This window comes from Eulemur rufifrons, chromosome 29 (assembly GCF_041146395.1).
Source record: "Eulemur rufifrons isolate Redbay chromosome 29, OSU_ERuf_1, whole genome shotgun sequence".
Classification (NCBI taxonomy): Eukaryota; Metazoa; Chordata; class Mammalia; order Primates; family Lemuridae; genus Eulemur; species Eulemur rufifrons.
The window spans coordinates 86,734,468-86,750,827 of record NC_091011.1 but is presented as its reverse complement, the minus strand read 5'-3'; the positions used below and the strand labels follow the sequence as shown (position 1 = coordinate 86,750,827).

Sequence of the window (16,360 nt, the reverse complement as noted above, 5' to 3'; positions counted from 1 at the left end):
TGGAAATATTAAGTTTGTTCAACCTTTGTCAATCCCCATGATTGTGGCCACAGAATGTACACACCACAAAATATTGAAGGCTGAAGGTGTGGGATTGTTGCCTATGTCCCTCTGATGGCCTTTCCAGATGTTGTGTCTGTGGAAAACAGTGCCTGGGGGCGGAGAGCCCTCCTAAACAGCCAGGAATAGGCAGATCAAGACACATTCTGTGGGCTGCTGGGGCAGGAAGTTCTTGCTGCTTCTGTCCAGTGGACTTTATGGCCTGGTGAGCATGGCATGCTGTTGGTCTCCTCTTTTTTTTTTTTTTTTTTTCAGGCTGGTTGCATCACTGTTGATGTATCTTACTCCATAGCTGACCAGAGGGCATTGATTAGGAAGACTGATTTAACAAACATCTCTTTGGGGTTGCAAAAGTCCCCCAAAGGTCAAAATTATTGGTTATCACTACCTGGACTCACTAAACCATTGACTAAGTGAGGGCATTTTTACTGCTAATGTCAGCTGGAGAGACTGGAAATCTTTACTGAGGGATGGTGTATTACTTTGCTAATATGCTGAGATCAAAGTGACAGCAGTGTTGATTCCTTCTGAGGGCTGAGAGAGAATCTGTTCCTTACTTCTTTCCTAGTTCCTGGTGGTGGTTGGCAATCTTTGGTATTTCTTGGCTTATAGAAGCATCACTGTGATCCCTGCCTTTATCTTTACTTTGTTTCTCCCTGTGTGTTGTCTATGTCCAAATTTCCTTTTTTTATGAGGATACCAGTATGACTTCAACTGAACTTAATTATATACACAATGACCCTATTTTCAAATAAGGTCACATTTGGAGTACGGGGAGCTGGCACCTTAACATATGAATTTATTTTATTTTTTGAGACAGAGTCTCACTCTGTCACCCTGGGTAGAGTGCAATGGCATCATTGTAGCTCACTGCAACCTCAAACTCCTGGGCTCAAGCAATCCTTTTGTCTCAGCCTCCGAGTAGCTGGGACTACAGATACTTGCCACCATGCCCAGCTAATTTTTCTATTTTCAGTAGAGACAGAGTCTTTCTCTTGCTCAGGCTGGTCTTGAACTCCTGACCTCAAGTCCTCCTGCCTCAGCCTCTCAGAGTGCAAGGATTACAGGTGTGAGCCACTGTGCCTGGCCTCAACATTTGAATTTTAGGGGGACACGATTCTTCCGGTAACAGATGGCAAGCTTGCAAGGGGTAAGAGTGGAGGGAGAAGGGACACACGGAAGCTCACATCAGACTGTTGTTCTTTCCCAACCTTCCTATTTTGTCTACAACCTTTCTCCTCCATTTCTGTTACGACTCCAATCTTTAGAAATACTTTTTTGCTAAAAAGTGGATGCCTCTTTTCCAATGCCTTTTAAAAATGTTTGTATAGGTGTTGTCTCTATTCCCACCCCTACACCAGCCCTCTTGAAGTATTTTGAAGGGCTTTGACAACAGGAAACAGGACTCGAGTTTCTCTTCTTTCATTTGATACCCATTTTTCTTTCCTGTCTTTCCAGTAGGAACTCAAAGGCCTTTTAATTTCACTGGATTCACATGATTCTTTCCCCACCCCTTAACCTTATAAACAGAATTGAGATTCATGAGGTGTACCAAATCATCATACTTTATTATTTCTTGTGAACAAAATATTTTCTAGAGGGCAGCATTATAAGTATTAATATTGGAATCAGTGGAAACAATGAGTATAGATCACATTTTTTAAGTGATAATTTCTCAGAAATGTCTTCAGGTTCTTGAAGATTATCTATAACCAAATGGTCTTGGGAAAACAATTTTTTTTTATTTTAGGATATTATGAGGATACAAACATTTTGGTTACATTTTATGTGTTTGCCTCACCCAAGTGAGGTTTAGAGGCTTGCCCTTCCCCTCTACAATGCACACTCTGACCATTAGTTGTGAGTTTGCCCCCCAGCCCCCCTAATCCCTGGAGAATATTACTGCCGTGTGAGCACCATAGTGTTGACAATTTGACAGCGAGAACATGTGGAGGCTATTCCTCTGATCTTGTGATACCTCACTGCGGATAATGGGCTCAATCTCAAAAACAATTTTCAATGTACTCTCTTGCCCTATGAGAGTGACCTAATATGAATGAATAAAATATATTTCTCCAGTTGAATTGAAAATAGGTACATCTCTATTGCTGAATTCTAATAATATTATTCACTGTTTAAAAATTTACATACAGTAAAATTACCAGTCTTCTTTTGAACTTGCTACTGTCTCAAAATTCACAGCTATCCCAATAATATTATTAATGTCTTAAGTATAATAAACTTATGAAGCCTCTTCTTTCAATATGTCTCCTAAAATCTCTTTTTTAAATGCCTTTTTTAAAAATAGCCATTTTTGGACTACTTTATGATGCGGCGTTTTATTTGTGTATGTCGGTTGTTTCAAGCCACTTCACATGATGTTGGTTCTATGGTCAATGTGGGCAAGAGTGATAAGACAGCACAAGTGTGGATGCCAGTCATGTGGAAACTCAGGCCCTCTAAGGATGCAAGAGAGAACCAGGAAGTATCCATCCTTCAAGCTGGGTAAAAGCTAAACAAACACACATTGGATGGAAACAAACAACAAAATCATTATGGCTTTGCTGGGCACTGGGTGTTTAATTGCCTTTATTTTAAGACTTTTCTACACTTAGCCCTCTCTCTCTACTCAAGGTGTAGCAAATCACTTCCTTGTTAATAATGCACAGTGTACTTTATCTTGTCTGTGTTTGTAATACAATTGATGGTTCAGACATCAAGGCCATTGCCAGCACACTGCCACAAGCTAGCTCTCCACCCTTTTTGTTGTCTTGTTAACTGCCAGTGGTAGTACCCATATTTATGAGTCACTTGTCTTCATATGTTGCTTTTGAATCTCTTCTAAAGTCTAATGTTTTCCTTTCTGGAGCCTAGAAGACATTGATCTAATAAAATATTAGCTGATAATTTCTTAAGAATTATTTCAACAGATTTAAACATTATTTTTTCTTCTACATGGCTGAGCCAAAGTCACGTACACTACACAAAAGTTAAGCATGCTTCCATTACCACTTTGAGGATAGTAAAACCCCTTTCATTTCCACATCCTTGGGAACTACCCATCCCAACGTCCTGGCACACATGAGAGGGAAAAATCTGCCCAGTAACTCTCTGAAGTCAGTATTCATCATGGAATGGATATTCAGGGTGATCAGACCACCTGCCAAAACAATTCCCCAAAGGGAAAAAGTTCAGTCCAAAATTGCCCAGCTGTATGTGTCACCAGCATCCTTTGAGAATTTCACTGACCAACTCTCTCCCTCTCTCCTGCTCCTTCCCCTGATGTTTCTTATCCACGCTCCTCTGTTGTTTTCCTTTAAGACCACACCTTTTCCTGAAGCTCTGGACAGCACCCTGGGTGTGAATGTGAGTGTCTGTATTAGGGCTGGGGAAATGGTTGCTGCCACAGCAACATTTCACTCAGAACAAAAACACCGGAGTTGAGCCACGCCTGTCTCTGTTTGCCTGCCTCTTCCCAACTCCTTCCTCCCTCCTGCTCTCTACACAAGCTGCCTCCTACTCCAATGAACTAACTACATGAGCATTTCTCTTCTGAACTCTAATTACCAGCCAGTGTCACCCTCTCCTAATCAGCATTTTCACTTGCCCCCTCACTAGACTTCCTGAGTGTTGCAAGTTTGAGATCTAGAAAGGTGATGACCATCAAAGTGAGTTTCCATGATGATGATGATGATGAATTTATCTCTTAAATAGCAATGGTGAAACAGTCCATAAAAGATCTCAAGTGTGTGTGTGTGTGTGTGTGTGTGTGTGTGTGTGTCCCTATCATGGAAGACATGCAAAATTTAGTTTTCTTCAAGTACCATGAACTCTAAAACATTTTTTTTTAAAAGGCTCTCGAATGTCAAAGATCAATTGGATGAAAACCAGAAAAGAACCGCAGGCCAGTACTCCTAAATGATACATGATTAATGGGGCCTAATCTTAGTTTCACCTTGTCTATTTTTCTAATTATTTTCCAGTATGAGTTATTTTTTTCCCCAGAATTGGTATTCAATATGTCAAATGTCAAACTTAATAATTTCACCTTCTGTGAAAAAAATCAGTACATTGGTGGATTGATTACATTGCACTATCTCTTCTTAACTTGATGATACAGTATTTATTCCGTAGAAATCGTTCATCTTCAAGAGCGATGAATTAACATGTAACTGGTAATTCTGGCAAAGTTATATGTTTGTGTTTACTTTTTTGTTCTTGAGGCTGGGTGGTACCTTTTGATGTCAAACAATTTTCCTCCGGGAAAGTTCCCATTAGGAAGCTGTTTTATTAATTCAGAAATTCAATATTGGCCAGTCAGAGTACTTTCTGACTCATGAAAAATAGTGAGACCAACAAGATAAGTATCTAAACTATGAATTATCTTAGTGAGCATTTTCTAAATTCTCTCTTAAAGGGAAGACAGAAAAAAGAAGATGACTATCCAGGTGACTTAAAGAACTGGAAAGACTAATGGAGAATAAGTAAGAAAAAATGCATGTGTGTGTACAAAAGTATATGTGTGGATGTGTGTGTGTATCAACTTTTTTATTTTAAAAGACCTGCAATATTTAGAGAATAAAGGGGCCACTTCAGTTGGTTAGCTGGACTTGGCCATATTTTGAAGGAGTGTGAGGAATTTTGCTTGTGGGAATCAGCTAATAGGTGGAGCTAAAAGCTAAAATCTAATAGACAAGAAAAGTATTTTTCTAAAACTCTAGGTTCTTGGTTCCCAACTTAGTGCTCTTTCTACTGCATTATTGCCTCTCTCCCAGAAACTGTTTTTTTCCCCCTTTCTTGATAACTTTGCTTTGATTTGTGCATAACTTTGATTTTTAGAAAAAATAAATACATTGTTTCAACATTTGTGCTGCTGTTGTTTTAGCATATGAATATTATATCACATGAGTTAATTCTCCTCAGAGTCCTTAGCCTGCCATGTCTTAACCTAAGTCATGGCAATGAAATAAATGCCAGGACTCTTTTCAATAGGGAGTGGGGTTTAGGAAGTTCCTGTGGTGGATATATTTCCCCCAGGCATGCTTCCCACCATGCTTTGCGCTTGTGCTATTTATGGAGATAGGTCAGGGTTCATATGAGCCCTGTTGGTTGATGTTTGACACTCCAGTACCACTCTGCAGACCCGATTAATGATCCTCAGAACTTACGTGAGCATTTCTACGAATCGGATATTTTTATTTAACGCTTCAATGTCCTTCATTTCTTCTTCAGTGAGAGAAAAGTCAAAGATCTGAAATAACAAAAATAAAAGACAGGACATTTTTCAAGGTAGAAGATGGACCCAAAGTGGGATCATAGAGTGGGGCTGGCAGTGGGAGCCGTTCAAAGATGTATGAGCATCTCTGCAAATGTCTAAGAGTCGCATTAGTGTTGGGGGTGAGGAGAGCCTGCTGGACATTCTGTCTGCCCTTTGTCTTAGAGACAATCTTACTAGGGACAAGAAATTTCTTGCAAGAAATTCCACATGCTCTGAAACAACATATGTTCAGAAAAATCTCCTAAAATTCCAAATGTGAAAAAATATTATTATTTCTATATAAGATACTGAGCTTTTGATTCTGGACTACTGCCTTCTTACACTTAAAAAATTATTCCCGAGTATATTTGCTTATTTTTTAAAACTTTTCATTTGCTTTGTTTTATCCTTGAAATCCTTTCCCTTATCATTTTTAATGTCTCTACCTTTTTATTTCAATTCCATTTTCATTGTTTTAATTTTTCTTAGCTTTGATACTTTATTTATACTCTGGTTTTATAATTGTCCTTTATTAACATTTATATATTTTTAAAGAATGTACACATCAGTCATGCAGTTGATTTCCTACTCTTTTAAGGCCGTGGAAAACAGTGTCAACCACTTTTTAGTATGGGGCATTTTGGTAAATGTTAAAATATTGTCAGTAGTTGTTAACTGTTTAGCGTACTTTCCTTTGTTTGCTAGTAACAGAATCCCTTTTTTTCCTTTTATGAACTTTCTTCTCCTACCTGGTAAGGCTGTCTTGACATACGATCTCAGCTCCTTCACCATAGGAATAGAGATATAGCCCAGGGGGCCAATCAGGGTATGCTACTTACTGGACACAGTGATTAATATGAGGGTGGCTTGTGACTCACAAAGGGCCAATCAGGATTGATAGATACCCTGACAGAAGGCTTTATTTGTGATCATCTTTACTGAGTATGAGTAAATGATTAGCTTGGAGCTGTTAGGAATTCTCTGCCACTATGTAGAGATACAGAACTGTAATAAATCCCTGGATAGCCATTTGAGTACTTGCATCCAGCATTGTCTGATTTACCTATGGATTTTTTAGTTATGTAACCCAATAAATTATATCCCTGTTTCTTTCTTTTTTTTTTTTTTCTTTTGAGGTGGGGGTCTTTCTGTGTGGCCCAGGCTAGCCACCATCATAGTTTGCTGCAGTCTTGAACTCCTAGGCTTAAGCAATCCTCCGGCCTCAGCCACCCAAGTAGCTAGAACTGCAGGTGTGTGCCACCATGCCCAGCTATCTTTAAAAATTTTTTTAGAGGTAGGGGTCTCCTGTATTGCCCAGGCTGGTCTTGAACTGTTGGCTTCAAGCTATCCTCCCACCTTAGCCTCCCAAGGTGCTGGGATTACAGGCCTGAACCACCACGCCTGGCTTATATCTCTTTTTCTTTGCTTAAGTTCAAGTTGCATTCTGTCACATGGTAGCAAAAAACTTCTGAAGATATAATTGTCTAATATCATGAATATCGTCCCATGTTAGTACTTATATTTTTTAATGGCTATATAATATTTCATGAGGGCCTGAAGCAGGAGGATCATTTGAGCCCAAGAGTTGGAGGCTGCAGTGAACTATGGTTGCACACTGCACTCCAGTCTGGGCAACAGAGTGAGACCCTGTCTCTAAAAAAGAAAAATTCAGTGCACAAATATGTCATAACTTGTTTTACAGAATCTTATTGATAATTGTTTCTAGTTTTTAAAAAATTGTAAATAATGCTAAATAATGCTGGAATAAACATCTGTGTGTGTATGTTTATGCACATGTTCATATATGTGCAAATACATGTAAGGATAAGATTGCTGGGTCAGTGGATATGTGCATTTGGATTTATTTACTTATTTGAATTGTATGCTTTTATGTACAGCATGATATTTTGAAGCATATATACACTGCAGAATGGCTAAATCTAGGTAATTAACAAACACATTACTCATATAGTTATCATTATTGTGGTATGAGCAAGTAACATCCACTCTCTTGATACATACAATATGTCATCATTAACTATAGCCACTTTGCTGTACAGTAGATCTCTTGAAATTTATTCCTTCTATCTAACTATAATTACTTATCTTTTGACCAGCATCTCTCCATGCCCCCCAACCACCCTAGCCTCTGGTAACCACCATTTTATTTTCTAGTTTTATGTGATCAACTTTTTAAGATTCCATATATGAGTAAGATCATGCAGTAAGTACATTTTAATTTTGATGAATCTGGAAAAATGATATCGTGTTCCTCCAAATCTTACCAATTAATGTTAATAACAATAGTATATGAAAGTGATTGTTTTCCCAAATATTATCAAACATTTTGGAGTTTTTTTGTTTGTTTTTCTTTTTTCATTTCTTATTTGTTTATTTTATTTCAGAATATTACAGGGGTACAAATGCTTTGCTCACATAAATTGCCTTTGCACTGCCTGGGTCAAAGCTACAAGTGTGCCCATCCCCCACACAGTGTGCACTGTACCCAGTAGGTGTGAATTTACCGAATCCTCTCCTCCCTCCTCGCCTGCCCAATCCCCAATAAATGTTACTTCCATATGTGCACATAGTATTGACCAATTAGTACCAATTTAATGGTGAATACACGTGGTATTTGTTTTTCCATTCTTGTGATATTTCACTTAGAAGAATTGGCTCCAGCTCCATCCAGGATAATACAAGAGATATTGGTTCATTATTTTTTTTGACAGCTGAGTAGTGCTCCATGGTATACATATACCACATTTTATTAATCCACTCATATATTGTTGTTTCCACATCTTTGCAATTGTGAATTGTGCTGCTATAAACATTCGAGTGCAGATGTAAATAGAATGTCGTTTTTTCCTTTGGATAGATGCCTAGTGGGATTGCTGGATAAAATGGTAGCTCTACTTTTAGTTCTTTGAGGTATCTTCATACTACTTTCCATAGAAGTTGTACTAATTTGCAGTCCCACCAGCAATGTATTAGTGTTCCTGTCTCTCCATATCCACACCAATATTTGTTGTTTTGGGACTTTTTGATAAAAGCCATTCTCACTGGAGTTAAGTGATATATCACTGTGGTTTTGATTTGCATTTCCCTGATGATTAGAGATGTTGAGCATTTTTTCATTTGTTTTTTGGCCATTGTTCTGTCTCCTTTTGAAAAATTTCTATTCATGTCCTTTGCCCACATTTTGATAGGGTTGTTTGATTTTTTTCTTGCTGATTTTCCTGAGTTCTAAATAGATTCTAGTTATCAGTCCTTTATCGGATGTATAGCATGCAATGTTTTTCTCCCATTCTGTAGGTTGTCTATTTGCTCTAATGATTGTTTCCTTGGCTGTGCAGAAGCTTTGTAATTTGATCAGGTCCCATTTATTTATTTTTGTTGTTGCTGTAATTGCTTCTGGGGTCTTCTTCATATATTCTTTGCCTAGGCCAATGTCTGTAAGAGTTTTTCCAACATTTTCTTCTAGAATTCTTATGGTTTCATGCCTTAGGTTTAAGTCTGTTATCATCATAAGTTGATTTTTGTGAGAGGTGAGGATCCTGTTTCAGTCTTCTACATGTGGTTATTCAATTTTCCCAGCACCACTTGTTGAATATGGATTATGTTCCCCACTGTGTTTTTCTCTGCTTTGTCAAAGATCAGATGTCAATATGAAGATGGTTTTATATCTGGGTTCTCTGTTCGGTTCCATTGGTCTGTGTCTCTGTTCTTGTGCCTAAGTACTATGCTGTTTTGGTTACTCTATTATCAAACATTTTGATTACTTTCCTTTGTGAAGGGAAAAATACTATCTCATTTTTACCTCTTTTAATTTTACATTTACCTCATGTTTACTTATCTTTAATTATGAGTAGGGATTAAAAATTTACTTTTGAAATTTAAATTATTAACTGATATATAATTACTTAATTTTACATGGTACTTCTATATGGTTGTAATTACCTAGCAGTTAAGTCTTTAGTGGTAGTAAATTAATCACTCCTTTGTCTACACAGTGGCTTCTTTTCTCACCTGGAAATTACAGTGTTGTTCACGAATCACTTGTAGAGGAAATAAAGAAAATTAGTATTCATTAAGTCTAAATGAACCTCTTCTATAGTTTTGAAATCTGTCCTGAACTTTTACCAGAGCCACTAAGAAAGTAGGTTGATTATTATGAATTTCAAGTTTTATTCATTCTATTTCTGTTGTGGTGGTGAAGTAGGTAGTGTCAAGAGTCAATTCAGCTGATTAGCAATGTTAAGAAAAAAAAGAAAAAGTAAGAGCCAATAGATAAGAACACGGAAGATCTAAGAGAGCTGGATAATGTACAAATGGCAAGCAATCCCTGAAGTATTAGAAATTGTCTCAAATTTAGCTAAAATTATATCCAGATATGGACAGCATGGATTAAGAAGCTGGAGTAAAATAAAATATGAAAGCCTTACCATTTTCTTAGTAAGCTGATCAGAACATTCTTTAAAAGCAAAAAACAAATATACCCATATTTTCTCACTTCCAAAAGCAATTCTCTTACCTGAAAGTTTTCCTTGATCCTTTCAGGATTAAAGCTTTTGGGAATGACAACCACCCCTCGCTGGATGTTAAAACGCAAAACAACTTGAGCTGCTGTCTTATTGTACTTTTTTCCTAATGAGTTTAGAAGTTCATCCTTTAACAAAGGTGGAGAAGACAAATTCACCCTGAAAAAAAAAATCAAAGCATGCATCATATTTAGCTTGAGTGATAACCACAGGTTAATCAGTCACCTCCTTCCTCTGTCTTCCCATTCACCTGGTCACCTACCAGGATGCTTGAGGTCTCCTGTAACCAGTTTCTTTGAGTGCCGAGTACTCATTCAATGAAGAGTATCTCTTAGTATGGGAAGATCGAGAGAGGCAAGTTTATGGAGCTGCCTCCTTTGGAATATGAATAATATTGTTTTTGAAGAGTCTTACAGAAAGAGCTGGGTAGGAAGTAGGAATATAGGGTAGGCCGGAAGACTGGAGTGGAAGAAATGTAACCCTTAGAATCATCTTAGAGTAGAAAATTTTCTACTTAAGTCGGTGGAACGTATCACCAGTAGAAGTATTACCATTGAATACAGAGTTCAAAAAGTTCAAAAATTTTAAAACATGGCCATAGAAACTCCTTTGTCAAAAAATAAACTAAGTTTTTTTGTTTTTTTTTTTTTTTGGTAGAGACAAGGTCTCACCATATTGCCCAGCTTGGTCTTCAACCCCTGGCCTCAAGCTTTCAAGTGATCTTCCTGCCTTGGCCTCCCAAAGCACTTGGGATTACAAGTATAAGCTACCACACCTGACCTAAACTAACATTTACTGAGCATTTCCTTTATATCAGGCACTGATAAGTAATTTCATACATATAGTGTTATCGATTTTTACAACACCTTGGTGAGGAAGGTATTATTAGCTCTAATTCATATATATGGATAATGACTTGAAGAGGTTACTTTCTTAATATCACATAACCAAATAGAGTCATTCCAATCAAGTATAGTAATTCATATTAGCCTCATACTCTACACCAAAAGAAACACTTCCTGAAGAGAAGTACTTACCAGGTTTTATTCCTAGAGGTCCCCAAAGGGCTATATGCAACAATGACAATTTCATGTTGTTGGCAAAATTTCAAGAGTTTTGGCTGGGTGAAATATGGATGGCACTCAACCTATGTGTTTGCATTGGAGAGTAGAGCACAAAATTAAGGTTGTGTAGTTGAATGCAATTTTACATACTTTTAAAAAAGTTATTCAATAAAATCCATTTTAATTAATATAATCTTCTCCATACTATATGTTACATTTTGTATTCTGGTCTTTCCCCTTAATATATTGTTCATTTCTTGTCCTCAAAAATGATTCAAGAACATCTTTTGCTAAGATTTCACATAATATGAATGCCTTATAATTTATTTAATCATTCCCCTAATTTTTTATATTATGTTGTTTCTATTTTTCCATTATAAACAATGCAGTGATAAATACACATAAAAGGCTATCTGTGCATCCTAATATTTTTTTATTAGAATATATTCTTAGGAATAGAAGACTGTGAACATTTTTTAAGGCTCTTGATACATATTGTCAAATTGATTTCCAGTAAGGCTGATCCAATTGGTACTCACCAGCACTTTATCACTTGCTTACGTGAGCATTATATAAAAATAAGATAAAAACTTTGCCAGTTGATGTGCAATACAAAAATAACACTTAAAGTTTCTCTAATTAATAGTGAGTTGAACATTTTTCATATGTTTACTGATCTTGCAACTTGTCATCTGTGAATTTCTGTTCATTTCTTCTGCTCATCTTTTTCTTTTTGCTGAGCCCTAGTGTTCTTTTCTCATTGATTTTTTAATTCACTTTTAATTCATAAGGATATAAATCTTTTAAAAGTATATTTAAAAAATATAATCACCTATTTGCTCTTTAATTGTTCCTAGTATTTTTAGTTTAGCATTTCTATACTATTAAATTTATTAAAATTTTCTTTATGATTTCTTTATGGTTTTTTATGGCTTTATTTTCTATTCATAGTTCCAGGAAACTAAAATCCTTTAGTTGTATTTACAAATTATTTCCTCTTTCTTCTTTAACATCTAATGGAAGGGACATTAACTTTGGAGTATGATATGAGGCAAAGATTTATGTTTGTTTCTATAGAATGAGCCGTTTTTCTCACACTGTTTACTGAAAAATTTATTCCTTTGTCTATTAGCTTGTGCTACTTTATTCTACATTAATTTTTTATTAAACCTGGGCCTGTTTCTAAGATGTTTGTTATTTTCCATTTATTTGTATGTTGGTTCTTGCACTATCCTTACATTATTTTAAATACTCTATATTGTGTCTTAATGTCTGACAGCTATTGTCCCCTCATTATTTTTCCTCAAAAAAAAAAAAATCGTTTGAACTTTCAAATATTTTTTCTTAAATGACATAAATTGAGAGAAGTCAAAAGACTTGCCCAGGGCAAGGACTTCTTGAGTAATACTCTCAAAGCACAGGCAGCCAAAGCAAAATTGGACAATGAGATCATACCAAACTAAAAAGCTTCTTCATAGCAATCAATAAAGTGAAGAGACAGCCCACAGAATGAGAGAAAATATTTGCAAACTACCCACCTGACAAGGGATTAATAACTAGAATATATAAGGAGTTTCAACTGGATAGGAAAAAAATCAAATAATCCAATTAAAAAATGGGCAAAGGATCTGAATAGACATTTCTGAAAAGAAGACATACAAATGGTCACGTGAAAAAACGCTCAACATCGTTAGTCATCAGAGAAATGCAAACCAAAACTACAATGAGATATCATCTCACCCCAGTTAAAATGGCTTTTATCAAAAAGACAGGCAATAAATTCATGCTGGCGAGGATGTAGAGAAAGGGGAACCTCGTACCCTGTTGGTGTGAATGTAAATTAGTGCAACCACTATGGAAAACAGTAATGGAGGTTCCTAAAAAACCATACGTAGAACTACCATATGATCCAGCAATCCTACTGCTGGGTTTATTATATCCAAAGGAGGGGAAATCAGTATATCGAAAAGATACCTGCATTCCCATGTTTGTTGCAGCACAATTCACAATAGCCAAGATACAGAATCAACGTAAGTATCCATAAACAGATGAATGGATAAAGAAATTGTGGCAAATATACACAATGGAACATTATATAGCCACAAAAAAGAATTAAATCCTGCCATTTTCACTGACATGGATGAAACTGGAGAACATTATGCTAGGTGAAATAAGCCAAGCACAGTAGGCAAATCTGGCATGTTCTCACTCATATGTGGGAACTAAATATTAAAAACAGTTGATCTCATGGAGACAGGGAGTAGAATGATGGTTACCAGAGACTGGGAAGAGTAGCAGGGAGGGGAGGATAAAGTGGGGATGCTAATGGGTACAAAAACATATTTAGCTAGTTAGATAGAATGAACAATATATGATAGCACAATAAAATGACTATAATCAACAATAAGTTAGGGTGTACTTTAAAATAACTAAAAGAATAGAATGTTCCTAACCAAAAGAAAATATAAATACCTGAGGTGATGGATACCCCAATTACCCTGATTTGATTAATTCACATCTAATACCTGTATCAAAACATCACATATACCCATATAAAGATATGCAACTATTATGTACGCATAAAAATTAAAAATTAAAAAAAAGAGACCTGTCCAGGATCCTGTGATGAAATTTATGTGGAACAACCACAAGACTTAGTCTAGGCTTCTATTTGTTCCATAAATATTACATTGGATCCCCCTAAAACCTCCAGGAGGACCTGGTAAGCTATACCTGGTTGCAGACTGGCTTGTGTTTGAGTCCTGGCTTGTTCAGGATGAGCTCCAGCTGCCTGCGGTTAAAATTGGATACTCCAAGGGATTTCACCAAGCCAGCATCCTTGCAAGCTTCCAAAGCCTGTAGAATAAGCCAACAGGTTAAGAAAGAAGCCTCCGAAGAAGCAAGAATAAATGCTTATGAGGATGACTGTTAGTTCTTTAAAAAGAAAAGTCTTGGATATGTTAATAAGCATTCTATAAAGGAGAAAAGTGGGGGAGATGGGTAGGTGGGAAGAAGCAGTAATTCTATGATTGAATAAATTTGCAAAATATTGTATGCCATATCTTCCTCTTGTATTTTCACAATGTATACCAGGACATTAATAATGATCCTTTTTCTCAAAATTTGTTGAGATTCTCTTTGTGGCATAGTACCTGAGCAACTTTTATAAATGTTTTGGTGTATGTGAAAAATATGTATTCTCCTATTTTTAGGTGCAAAATTCGCTTTCTCATACATATGTGTATGTATATGCACACACATAACTGGCTCCACGAACAAATTTCAATGACCCCTATATATATATTTTTTAATCTTCTCCCTTAACTACTTGACTTTTTGAGTTGTTTCCCAGATATGATAGATTTTCCACAAGACAAAGGAGTTGAGATTCTGAAGGCCCAGGGCAGACTTCTTGACACTAAACCTCACCATCCCCCAAGACCTGCCCCAAAGCACATAGCTTCTGCTTAAAAAGCCCGTATCTTCCTTAGTACAGAAGAGGGATGAGGCAGCTTCTCCCATCCTCTTCCCTACACCCCACAATGTTACCAAAAGCTTGGCCACTTGTCCATGAGACCGAATCAGAAGAATGAGGACAAGCAGTTTGAGGAGGAAGAAAAGAGAATTTACTTTGTCTACAAAGGAGGAAATATGGTAGACCTTCTTATCTCAAAATCTGAAATTTCCTGAACATAGGCAGAAATACAGAGCTTTACAAGGAGGGTTCTTGGCATCAGCAATGACTGTGGTTAACTATTCTAATCTCCCATCTCTGCCAGAGACAAAGTCTGTGAACTCTGCCAGCCTGGGAGTTTTAACAAAAGACTTAACCTGCCTCAGAGATGCAGGCTAGGATGCAAGTTCCCAAAGGAGTGGGGCAAGTTTCAAAAAGACAGAAAATCTTTTTGCCCCTTTTTTCCCCAGGCAGCAAGATGTCTTTTGTATTAAAAATTTCCTTTTTTACTCAGCAATCTTTGTTGTCTCAATAATTGGATCTTTGCAAGCAATTGGACCTAGGCCAAAGCCCCCCTTGCAGTTTCGATAACAATTATATGTAAAATTGGGTCTAGCTTTTCTTGGCTTCTCAGTGATTAAAAAGAATATGTCAGAAATATTCTACTATAATGGTGAATTTATCAATGTCTTCCTGTATTCTACCAATTTTTCACTGTACATATTTTGAAGATATTTTATTTGGTGCACATGTGTTTAAAATTGGTATAGTCGTTTTGGTAAATTGAATCTTTTTTGTTTGCTTATTTTTTTAAAGATACGGGATCTTGCTCTGTTGCCCAGCCTGGGGAGCAGTAGCTCTGTCAAAGCTCACTGCAACCTCAAACTCCTGGGCTTGAGTGATTCTCCCTCCTCAGGATTCTAAGTATGTAGGACTACAGACATGTGGCACCATGTCTGGATAATTTTTTTTTTGTTTGTTTTTTTGTTCTATGTTGCTCAGGCTGATCAAACTTCTGGCCTCAAGTGATTCTCTTGCCTCAAAGCTGCACTTTGGGAGGCACGAGCCACTGCATGTGGACAAACATAGAATCTTTTATCTTTATGTACCACCCTTTCTATTCTTAATAATGCTTTTGATTTTTAAGTCTATGTTATCTGATATTATTAATAGTGTAGCTTATGAAGGAAAAGTAAAATTTCAGGACCCCCAGAACTCCTTATGTCAAAGAGAGAACTAAGCCTGGAACTGAGTCATGCAGCACTACCATCTTCTCTGCAAATAGCTATGATTTCACTATTCTTTTGTTAGGTAGATAGTGAGGGATTCCGGGTCTCCTAGAGATGAAAGTGGGTGCTATTGCCCCCATCTTGTTCCTGCCCAACCCTAATTCTCCATACCTGGGAGAGGAGGGAATACCCTACAAATCTGCCAATCAGAACTTGGCATGCTGGCTGCAAAAGAATGCAGAGGACTCTTTAGCCCATGGGCCAACCAACATAGGTACCATAGAGTCTGGAAATTGACCTAGAACAACCTGTATGAGTAAGGCCCAGGCCATGTGACTCCCAACTGTCTAATCAAAGTGGTTCCATGGTGGTGTCTGAGCCACAGGGAGGTCCCTATCTGGGCATTATAAAACAAGATGCAGTCCATAACCAATCCCTTTTTGCGCCCTTCCTTTGGTTCTCCCTTTGCTGAGACAATGGGTCTGGTGGTCATCTGTGGCATATATACCATGCTCTGTAAACCTATATCTTCCTCTTGCCCTATAATCCTATCTTTCTTTCTTCAATAAACCTCATTTTCATGCTTGCCTAACTTTGGTGTGTCTGGTTGTTCTTTGGCCATGAACCGACATTTCAGACTAAAACCTGACAACATGTTTTCAGTCATTTATTATATGGGTTATCAAACTATAGCATGTAAACTAAAATAAAATATTAAGCCCCCCCCAGCCAAGGGGAACCTAGAAATACCCTAA

The 16,360-nt window shown here is 37.0% G+C and overlaps 1 protein-coding gene across 2 annotated transcripts in view; it reads right to left on the bottom strand.

The window, feature by feature from the left end:
• Positions 1-1,842: 1,842 nt before the first annotated feature.
• AKR1D1 (aldo-keto reductase family 1 member D1) overlaps positions 1,843-16,360 on the bottom strand; it is a 41,955-nt gene continuing 27,437 nt past the window's right edge. Inside the window, exons 5-9 of one of the 2 annotated variants that reach the window (XM_069462059.1) lie at positions 13,656-13,778; positions 10,896-11,005; positions 9,852-10,017; positions 5,229-5,311; positions 1,843-3,220 (exon numbers count right to left, since the gene is read on the bottom strand). In XM_069462059.1, coding sequence (XP_069318160.1) covers positions 3,178-3,220; positions 5,229-5,311; positions 9,852-10,017; positions 10,896-11,005; positions 13,656-13,778 — 525 coding nt within the window. In that variant the 3' untranslated portion in view covers positions 1,843-3,177. The remainder of the gene's footprint in view (positions 3,221-5,228; positions 5,312-9,851; positions 10,018-10,895; positions 11,006-13,655; positions 13,779-16,360) is intronic. The other variant, XM_069462060.1, reaches the window with a different exon arrangement.